Below are 10,909 nucleotides of genomic sequence, written 5' to 3'. Positions count from 1 at the left end.
TGACAATTTGACATCACATTTCTTGCCCTCAAGAGTTGAATTCATTTTGAGCTGAGATCTTGTGTGGACGATGTGAGAGCCAATTCATTCTGTAAAAAGACTTTCAGTGGTGTTCAGATCAGGACCATGTGTTGGATAATTTATACAAGCAAATTATTCCTCATGCTCACCCAATCAAAATTTCACAAATTGGATCCAATCTTGACATTGTCATCCTGGAATATGTCAAAAGTCAGTTAAAAGTGGTAAAAAGTCATACACTGTACAAGTTAAGGTTAAAAGAATTATTGTAAAAAAAAAAAAAAAAAAGACTGTTCCACAGGTGCATGTGCAAACATTTTTATGGCTCCTTGAAGAAACATGAGAGACATTGTTTAAAGATCTGTCAAAGTGACGCTGTTGTCAGTTTCTTTCTGAGAGGTTGCTGAATATATATACATTTTTAGGAGATGCAATGTAATTCCGCAAGAGTCTCACATCTAAAAAACAACTTCTGAGTAGGTTTCTATGGAGAAACATGTTTTTGCTACCTATGATTGCAAGTGAAGTCTGCAGTATTAATTTTAGTGCACAGGATGCAATTTCTCATAGTCTGCTATACACAATGCCTTTGAAACTTGCTCTGTGGTTTCCTGCGCCAAATGATGTCACCACGATGAATTCTTTATAACACTTGAGCTGTGAGTCAAACACAGTGTCCTCGCCTGGCAACGCTGTGTTTAACACAATGGACTTTCATACTACATTAATACAACGCAAAACTTTGAACTCTGAAGTTAAGAACAATAAAGAGCAAGCAATAACAACAAGATGCATCAGAATTAAAGCAAAAGGCTGACAAGCTTTGACAGTACGATTTAATACCTAAAAGATATGGTGTTAAAAGTTACACTACGAATGAGGGAAGCCAATTAAAACAAGAAGAAAGAGAAATGCCACACTGCTAAATGTCAGAAAACAAAACACTTCAGGTGTCACAAACCTGTTAAGACACAATAGTGTTTTTTGGGGAAATACTCATGAATGGCTATATCTGTACGTGTATGCTTTTTAGGTTATGAGTGAACATTTCTTAGATTTTCTTCTGGCAGATCTTATTCTCTTCAGTCCTTCGGTGCACACATGTTTTATTCCTCTCATAGCGCTTCATGGCCGCCTGTGAGTTTGTGAAACAGCTCCTCGTTCAGCGTGTTGCTCTGCTCCCGGCTGCGTGTGGACATGAAGATGTAGCCACCGATGTACTCGTGGACGATCTTACAATCTGCTGTCACACAGCTAAAGGCAATGTTCACATTGCCATCAAACTCAATGGCAACCTGGTACAGAAGCAGAAAACAGTTTATTATTCCACGCAGTGATGGGTATATCAACATGAGAACTTGGAAAACCTGACAAATCTCACTGGTGTAGAAATATGTAAAGACAGTTGACCTGTTTGATGTCCCAGTTGACGTTCCACTGCCTCATGGTGTTGTATCTCCAGGTTTTCACCACATCTCCGACACTCAGGTCAATGCGGATTAAACGATTATTGGCAATGCCAAGCACCTCATCCTTGCGGCAACCCTTAAACCTGCAGAAATTATAATGTGTTGTTTCTGATGTCACTTACAATCTTCTTAGATTACAGTTCACACTGAAAATTCCCAAAATAAAAGTAGCACTTGAAATACCCGGATGATGCACTTTAACGTGGAATCAGACTCTCTGATGACGAACGACAACATAATCTTATAATATCATAAATACACAGTGACTAGTGCGTCATTCGGGGAGCAACTTGTGTTTTATTTGTTCCTGTTTGCTTAGTGTCTCTGTTTCCTTGGTTTGTGCCGCTGTTCGTTTGTTGTCATGGATGCCAGTGTTACATCGGATAGTTACATCCCTCTCCTCTGTATTTCAGTTGTTTCTGCAGCTTGGGTTATTTCCTTAACTTTGCATCCCGGTGTTCTTACGTGCTCTTTAGCATTTAACCCATCGTCCTTCAGCAAAATGGGTTTTGAACATAACTTCCAAGAAAATTAAATATATATATATATATATATATATATATATATAAATTAAATTAAATTAAATTAAATTAAATTAAATTAAATTAAATTAAATTTATGCATCTAGCAGACGCTTTTATCCAAAGCGACTTACAGTGCATTCAGGCTATTGATTTTTACATATCATGTGTTCCCGGGGAATCGAACCCCCAACCTTGCGCTTGCTAGCTTGCTAGCGCAGTGCTCTACCAGTTGAGCTACAGGAATAATACACTCAAAACTGAGGAAATTTGAGGGACTCAAACACAACTATTAAAAAAGTTTCAAACATTCACTGATGCTCCAGAAGGAAACACGATGCATTAAGAGCCGGGGGTTGAAAACTTTTGGAATTTGAAGATCAAGGTAAATTGTACTTCATTTGTTTTCTGGGAAACATGTCAGTATCTTTTGTTGCTTGTGAAGGGCATAACTAATTTTAAATATATATATATATTTCAACAAAGAAAAATTTGTTCAAAAGTTTTCACGCCCCGGCACTTCATGCATGGTGTTTCCTTCTGGAGGATCAGTGAGTGTTTGAAACTTTTTTAATAGTTGTGTTTGAGTCCCTCAGTAGTCCTCAGTGTGAAAACATGGATCTCAAAATCATACAGTCACTGCTAGAAAGGGTTAAAATGTGCAAAAGATGCTGGAAAACTGAAGAATCTGCAGGAGCTGGAGGATTTTCTGAAGAACAGAGCTCAGTTTAACTGTTCAGAACAAAAAAGGGACTCAAGAACAACTGTCACTAAACAAAGTCACGCTGAACAGTCATGGGTCGTCCAGGAAACCACACACAGTTTTAAGAGCCAAGGCTGTTGTTACTGATGTCACACTGTCATGTGCACGTGCTTCATAATCTCAGGATCAAAGCCTGAGTCGACAGAGACGTTGATGGTAGAAACAGAGTCTGTCAACTCAAAACTAATCATGCAACCATGAGTTTGTGAGTTACTGAGTGTTTCCTCCGAACTAAACAAACAAACAGGTGTGTGACGCCCCTACAGGACTCACCTGACCACAACATAAGAGAGGCCGAAATCAGGCAGAGCCTGCCAGATCTGGAGGAACTTCTGAATGGCGTCTGTCAATGAGAGCTGAGCTACGTTCTGATAGGCCTCCAGGATCCTCGGCGTGAGCTGAACAATTACAGACAAAAGGACAGAAATCAAGTTCACAAAGATGAAGATTTAGATCACACTTTCATTTGATAATCAACTTTTAACTATTGTGACTTTATATTTATAAAAGCCTTTAGCAGATATTAAACAGACACTCTAATGACTGGTTGTTGACATGTAGTACTTGTAGTTAGTCCAAGACCAAGACGAATAATGCAGTATTAAACCAGTTGAGACGGGTGGTACCTGCTTGGGTTTGTACTTCTTCTGGTAGCGTGGAGAGACCAGGCTGTGTGTGTTGATGCTTTCGTCCGTCTGAGCAGTGTTAGTGCTAGGTGTGGTTTTCTGCATGGCCAGGAACGACTGGATACTCTGCACCTCGCTGGAGAAAGAGCTGTCTGCTAAAGTCTTGCCCTTGGAGGCCAAACGACACGCGGCCATCCACCGGCTGTACTGCTGCTCCTAGAATACGGCGAGAGTCAGAGTCGCTCTGTAGTGATGCTGAAGCTGTGCTCGACGCTCTGAAGGACTGCTTCTACAGCTTGGGTTTAACGTACTGATAACTTTCCTCTATCCGAGCTGGTCTTTACACTCTACTTAGGCTTGGAATGTTTTGGAAAGCCTAATAATATTGTAAAGGCAAGGACATACAGGTCTGGCCACTTGTACATCATTCTTGAAATAAAACACGTTCATCCACAGTGGCTTTTTGGATTTGTTTTTACACAATCCTCTGTAAACTCAAGAGTCTTTGTGTGAAAACCAGCAACATTATGGCCACTTTTAAAGTTGTTACAAGATGTTACAAAAACAGATTAAGCAATATATAATATATATATATATATATGTATGTTTTTTCATGTCCACATTTCAGGCTGTGATTATTTTAAAAGAGGCTGATTATTGTTTATACCCACTGTATACATATATTTGAAGTATTTATGTCTATATTTTATATATATATATATGGATATATTTTGATATATTTATTTATTTATTTTTAGTTATTTTTGTATGTGTTTTTGAGTTTATGGAGTGTTAAAAAATAGTTGTCCAAAAACCACTTTGTAATAACACTTAAGATGAAACAGGAATGTTGAATTTGGCTTTAAGCGATGTTTATATTTCTGTTCTTGGAATACAAATCCAAACATATTTAATTATATAAAGCAAAATTTGCATGATCAAAATGCATTAACAAATTTTTTATGTAAATCTAACAAAACTGAGTAGCTTTATCAAAGTTCTAGGCGTAACAGGTCGTGTGTTTCAGGTTTAACTGGTTATCAATCCTGGTGAACCCTGTTCACTCTGATCTGCACAAACAACTAGAAACGCTGTATTGTTCATGCCAGGCCAGTAGTTGGCGATGTCAAACACTACACACATCCCTACATAGCTGTTCTGCGCAGATGATCAATGACTTACATGCTCACAGCGCAAGTAGACCTCATTCATGCCCTCTGGCCCGGGAATCAGCAACCTGATGCAAAACTTCTGCCCGGCGACACTCACATCCGGAGCCACCTCACAACCTGCGTCCAAGAAGAAAGAGCTGTGTGATCACTGTGTGTCTGTGCTGGGACTACGCTCATGCTTCCTGAGAAAGTGCTTCACCTTTAAGGTTCATCTGTTGAATTGGCTCTTTACAGCTCTCCTCTTTACTCTTGAAGTAAGAGATGGTCGTGTCCTTAAATGTAAACCAGTATTGTTTGTACCCTTTCAGTGTCAGCCGCTTCGGTCTGAGAGAAGGTGAAAGCACAGGGATATAAGTCATACTAAGTCAAAGTTTCAAAGCAACTTTACAGACTGGATTGTTGCTATATTGTGGCATTTATCAATTGCCGTCATTGTGAACCTTGGTAAGAATTAAGAGGCTTTGATTAGTGAGGAATGTATGAGGAGCTGGGATTTGTGTCTTACCTGAATATTTTCAAGTAGTCGTGTAGTTCTGGAGCCGTCATTGTTTCCTGTGTGGACACTTGAGATGTTAGAGATGTCAACGGTTCATTTCAGATGACCCTTACAAAGATGCAATGTTTTGGTTGTAGTGGTAGTGGTAATTTAGCACCAAAAAACAAAGAAAGATGTCACTACTGAAACCCCAGCGAGGAATATAGAAACATGTAATTATGTGATAGGTTTGTTGTAGTTTTGATCACGTGGCTCTGCAGGGTTTGTTAAAGCTGTGTTTGGGAGGACTGTGTTTAGGGCATGGAACTGACCAGCATGTCGTCTGCACTGCTCTCTCCTTCCATCTTCACCTCCAGACACTGTAAAGCCGAGTCCAGATCATCCATCGCTGGACACGACGCCATGAACTGCTCCGTCAGAGACACTTTCCCAATGTGGTACTGATGTGATCACAAAAACAGAACTCTGCACTTAAGACACAGTTGTGTTTGAGATGTATGAGGATGATAGATCACTGTTGATGTGTAGGGTGAGTCTGTCATACCTGTAAGGCAGCGAAGACCATCATCTCCTCCTCAGTGCATTCGATCTCCTCCAGCAGGATGGCCCACCTCGCCTGTTCATACAGCTGTGTGAGACGCACCGCATCCGTCTGACACAGACAGCACACGCAAAACAACACAATACAGATTTAAATCAAATCTAAATAAAATAAACTAAAGCAGTGGTTTTCAACCTGTGGTCCAATTATTTTCTATCACATGACACATGTATAGTGATAATTTTGACTTATGTCTGTTCTAGAGATGTTACAACTTTTTGATAAAGCTCTGATTGGTTTTCTTTTGGAAATATGTTTCAAATTAATCCTGAATGCATTTATGACTGTAAAAGCACAATTGCAAAATTGATCAAAAAAATCTCGATAGTTTTTTTTTTTTTTTTGTCCATATCGCACAGCCCTAGTTTATTCAATAAATATAGTTTAAAATCTAGCTTCTGAGTACTAAGTTATTAACCCAACAATAGCGGGGTCAGTTAATTTTTTTGAAGTGGGCCGCGCAAACATATGTGTTTGGTTGTGTGGGCCGCGAGTTGAAAAAGGTTGGGAACCACTGAACTAAAGTATTACTATTTTTAACTGTCTGGACACTGCGTAATACAATTCTTAATGCATTTTATTTTATTTTATTATTTTACTTTATTTTATTTTACTTGTCTTTCTTTTCTTTTCATTTACTTTCTTTCTATTATATTATATTGCATTGAATTTTTATTTTACTTTATTTTAATTGTATTTTACTTTATTTGTATATTATTTAATTTAATTTTAAATAAACTTTATTAACTTTATTTTATTTGACTTCTCTTTATTTCTTTTACTTTACATTATTTTCATTATATTATATTTAATTTTATTACATTTTATTTTATTTTTATATTATTTTAGTTTTACTTTATTAACTTTATTTTATTTTACCTGTCTTTACTTTACTTTCTTTTTATTATATTATATTATATTTTTATTTTATAAACATTTTCTATTTTATTTTTGTATTATTTTCTTGTATATTTTATTAACATTTTTTTTTTTTTTTTTTTTTTTTTTGTTTATTACCTCATTTAAAACCCCTTGCTATGTGTACTGTGTTAAGCTCGTTATAGCACTTGTATATCATTGCTCTTCCATTGGTTATGGCATTTTATTGAATGCATTTTTTTAATGCTTTGGGAAAATGCATGATCATATCTGTTTTTTTCAGCATGACGCACAGCTATGGGCAGCGCTGATGTGGTTTGGCCTCATACTGTACTACTGTACCTGTGGTGTGATGTCATGAAAGGTGTAGTATTTGTAGCGCAGCAGGAGTTTATCGTTCTCTTTGACTCCCTGTTGTAGAAGAGAACGGGATGAATCCAGCCACCTGAGCAGAGATCACAGCACATATTACCATCATTCTCAGTCATACCCACAATGCTCTGGATCTGAGGCATGGAGTGAAGAATGATGATGCATTCTGTATATCCTCTGAATGCACTGCACTGTACAGTAGCTTCCACACCCAGCATGCAGTGCTTCAGTGAGTCTAGTCCCGCTGTGTTCTGCTGATACTCTACCTGCTGTTGATATGAGCTTTCTCTGTTATGGTGGTGGAGCGGTAGAGTTTAGCGATGGTCTCTGGGGCCGGAGCCGGCTGACTGACCGCCAGCATCTTGTACACAGCCTCAGTTTCAGGCGTTTCAGCGAAGAAAGCAGGCATGCCGCTCGCAAGCTTCGGGATGACGCCTGCGAGAGCGCAGATAAACACACGTCTAAACACAAGCTTGGGATCAGAAGGATTTTTAATGTTTTTTACAGGAGTCTCTTCTCCTGAGTCTGTCTTACATATATTCAACATCAGACCTTTACTTGTGTGCATAATAAATACACATTCTCCATTTATCTCTGTATTGTGTGTAAGCGCTCTTTCTGACCTGGGTCTTGTATTTATTTATGTGCATAGATAAAGTGCTCACTTGAAGAAAGCGGAGCGCGTGTGATGTCATACAACTCTTCCTCAACATCTTTCTCTTTCTTCTTCTTCTTCTTCTCCACTGGCCAGAGCAGGGACAGTTCCTCTGGGTGGCGTATGTCTAAAGAGAGCAGAAGCAGACTGAAGTGCAAGGCTGGCTCTGACGTGGAGCAGACAGTGAGGGGACGAGAGCTGTGGTCACTCACTCAGGAGTTTGCAGAGGCCGGTGACGCAGCGGAAGACAGGGCTGGAGAAGCAGGCTTTGAGGCGCAGGGTGTTTCCGCTGGGCAGGAGCAGACGCAGGGGCTTGTGCTGAGGAGTGAGACAGAGCCGGGCGTCTGCGTGAATCCCACACTTATCCAGCGTCCAGGACGGCTTCAGCAGCCACTGCTGCTTCTGCTCCCACCACAGAGCGTGATCGGACCAGTCCTGCTTGATCTCTGCACACACCAGACCACACACAGGCAACATTATTATTTATCAACAATCATTAGAGATCTCAGACACGAGACGTGGACTCACGTGACTTCTCCACCACCTTGAGGATGACTCCGCCGATGTGTAGTTCTGAGGTGACACTGATCTTCAGCGGCGGCGCGTCGGGCCCCAGCTCCTCCACAGACACAGACAGATCCCACGATGCCATTCTGACCTGGACACAGACGCAGACACACGGTCCTCTGTCTGCAGTCCCACGTCTGATGTGTTTAAGCTGCTCTCGTCACCAGAACATTACTCATATCTGATCACCTTCTGAATCCCACAACACCAGAACAGACACCAAACGCCTCTGTTTCTCTCTGAGATATTACATTAAATCGCATCAATTATTCTTGATGTGTGTGAAAAAGTGTTTAAAGGAGACGTTTACATTAAACATACATTTGAAAATTAAATGTTAAATCCACTGTTGTTTTACACAGATTTTCATGTAATTATTTCAGAAGTAACTGATATGAATATTGTATGAATATAAATGATTTAAATCAAAATCTAATTAACTGTTTGCCTTGTTTAAAAGTACTTTGCACCCCCCCTCCCCCTCCTTTTTTAACACTTCAGCACTTTTTGTTCTTCTTTAGAAAGTTGGCTTGATTGTTTTATTGTGTGTAAAATAAATACATGATTTATGTTAAATAAAAAGTAATGAACTTTACATTATTTAAAATGATAGATAGTTCTCAAAAGCAGGAGTGGAAGTGCTCAGAAACGGAGAGAAATGAACCTGCTGCGTGTGGTTTAACGCTCGACTCGTCTCGGCTCGTTTCGTGCTCCACAGATACTCCGCTCTTAGACTCTTTCAGAAGTCAACCCAGAACTGATGAAGACAGAAGGAAGTGTGTGTAGGCCAGGAGGCCCGTGCATGTGTCTCTCATCTCCACGCGTTCTACACCTTACAACAGAACAAGCCACCCTTCCTTTCTCTCTGTTTCTCTTCTTTTCTCTGTTTCTTACCTCGTACGGTTGTGGTTCCACCAAATGTTGCTCGATGTTCAGACTACGCCCTTGGTCTCTGTCCCTGTCAAGACCTTGTGAGACTCGTGCTGTCACTTCCTCCCTCTTCTCTCTCTGTCTTTCTCTTCCGAGGCTTCACCCGTCAATGGCTCTTCTCTTTTTCAGACTGACTTCTTAAGGCTTCAGCTGACCGCAAAAAGCTTTCTCTTCCTCTTCCTGTGACAGAGATGCTCTTTCAAAGTGAAACAGCCACACACACAACTCTGTTTGTTCCAGTATGTATGAAGACCTCCGCTCCCTCAATAAAATTTAATTCATTTGACTTTTCTTCAGATCACTGCACTTAAGCATCATCATTATACAGGTATCTACAGTGATGCCCTGTGTGTGTGTGTGTGTGTGTGTATGTTTCTCCAAAGGTGATCAAAATCCATTACCATTGTTATATCAGTTGTTAAGAATGACAAATAAGGGCCAGAAAACATGTAAAACAACAACAAGAAGAAACTTTAAAGCTTAAATATGTAACTGTTGGCCCTCTAGTGGTTGAAAATGTATAACTTCATGCATCCTGTGAAATAATATCACTCTGCTCCAGTGATTCCTGGAGGTTTGACATGAATTACGATCCATACTTCTCCTTTTTCTCCTTTTACAGGACGTTCCTCTAATGTTAGTTTTTGGTTATTTTCTTGAGGGGAACTTTCCTGACTAACCAAAATCAAAACATAATACACACACACATATATATATATATATATATATATATATATATATATATATATATATATATATATATATATATATATATATATACAGGTCCTTCTCAAAAAATTAGCATATTGTGATAAAGTTCATTATTTTCCATAATGTAATGATAAAAATTAAACTTATATATATATTAGATTCATTGCACACCAACTGAACTATTTCAGGTCTTTTATTGTTTTAATACTGATGATTGTGGCATACAGCTCATGAAAACCCAAAATTCCTATCTCAAAAAATTAGCATATCATGAAAAGGTTCTCTAAACGAGCTATTAACCTAATCATCTGAATCAACTAATTAACTCTAAACACCTGCAAAACATTCCTGAGGCTTTTACAAACTCCCAGCCTGGTTCATTACTCAAACCGCAATCATGGGTAAGACTGACCTGACTGCTGTCCAGAAGGCCATCATTGACACCCTCAAGCGAGAGGGTAAGACACAGAAAGAAATTTCTGAACGAATAGGCTGTTCCCAGAGTGCTGTATCAAGGCACCTCAGTGGGAAGTCTGTGGGAAGAAAAAAGTGTGGCAAAAAACGCTGCACAACGAGAAGAGGTGACCGGACCCTGAGGAAGATTGTGGAGAAGGACCGATTCCAGACCTTGGGGAACCTGCGGAAGCAGTGGACTGAGTCTGGAGTAGAAACATCCAGAGCCACCGTGCACAGGCGTGTGCAGGAAATGGGCTACAGAGAAGCAGCACTGGACTGTTGCTCAGTGGTCCAAAGTACTTTTTTCGGATGAAAGCAAATTTTGCATGTCATTCGGAAATCAAGGTGCCAGAGTCTGGAGGAAGACTGGGGAGAAGGAAATGCCAAAATGCCTGAAGTCCAGTGTCAAGTACCCACAGTCAGTGATGGTCTGGGGTGCCATGTCAGCTGCTGGTGTTGGTCCACTGTGTTTTATCAAGGCCAGGGTCAATGCAGCTAGCTATCAGGAGATTTTGGAGCACTTCATGCTTCTATCTGCTGAAAAGCTTTATTGGAGATAAAGATTTCGTTTTTCAGCACGACCTGGCACCTGCTCACAGTGCCAAAACCACTGGTAAATGGTTTACTGACCATGGTATTACTGTGCTCAACTCTCCTGACCTGAACCCCA

At 39.8% G+C, this 10,909-nt stretch overlaps 1 protein-coding gene across 2 annotated transcripts; it reads right to left on the bottom strand.

Moving 5' to 3' along the window:
• Nucleotides 1-324: 324 nt before the first annotated feature.
• fermt3a (FERM domain containing kindlin 3a) lies at nucleotides 325-9,199 on the bottom strand. Of its 2 annotated transcripts, none has more exons than XM_026255319.1 (15): nucleotides 9,037-9,199; nucleotides 8,104-8,265; nucleotides 7,788-8,021; nucleotides 7,586-7,702; nucleotides 7,187-7,355; nucleotides 6,891-6,993; nucleotides 5,613-5,720; nucleotides 5,380-5,508; nucleotides 5,078-5,124; nucleotides 4,772-4,896; nucleotides 4,583-4,689; nucleotides 3,401-3,616; nucleotides 3,048-3,172; nucleotides 1,432-1,573; nucleotides 325-1,316 (listed from the first exon to the last, which is right to left on the bottom strand). In XM_026255319.1, the coding sequence occupies exons 2-15, from the start codon at nucleotides 8,225-8,227 to the stop codon at nucleotides 1,137-1,139; spliced, it is 1,926 nt and encodes a 641-aa protein (XP_026111104.1). In that variant the 5' UTR covers nucleotides 8,228-8,265; nucleotides 9,037-9,199; the 3' UTR covers nucleotides 325-1,136. The 2 variants fall into 2 exon arrangements, with proteins under 2 accessions (XP_026111104.1, XP_026111103.1); XM_026255318.1 differs by having other exon boundaries at nucleotides 8,104-8,233; nucleotides 9,037-9,198.
• Between the last annotated feature and the right edge of the window lie 1,710 nt (nucleotides 9,200-10,909).

Source organism: Carassius auratus, chromosome 5, assembly GCF_003368295.1.
Source record: "Carassius auratus strain Wakin chromosome 5, ASM336829v1, whole genome shotgun sequence".
Taxonomy (NCBI): domain Eukaryota; kingdom Metazoa; phylum Chordata; class Actinopteri; order Cypriniformes; family Cyprinidae; genus Carassius; species Carassius auratus.
Note: the sequence above shows the minus strand (reverse complement) of the source record. Positions and strands in the feature narration are given on the sequence as shown.

Coding starts and splice junctions, on each gene's coding strand:
- fermt3a (XM_026255319.1), bottom strand. CDS start 8,227: ATGGCATCGTGGGATCTGTCTGTGTCTGTGGAGGAGCTGGGGCCCGAC. Junction 5,721..6,890: donor TTCATGACATCACACCACAG/GTACAGTAGTAC, acceptor TGTCTGTGTCAG/ACGGATGCGGTGCGTCTCAC. Junction 3,617..4,582: donor TCTACTTGCGCTGTGAGCAT/GTAAGTCATTGA, acceptor GCCGTATTCTAG/GAGCAGCAGTACAGCCGGTG.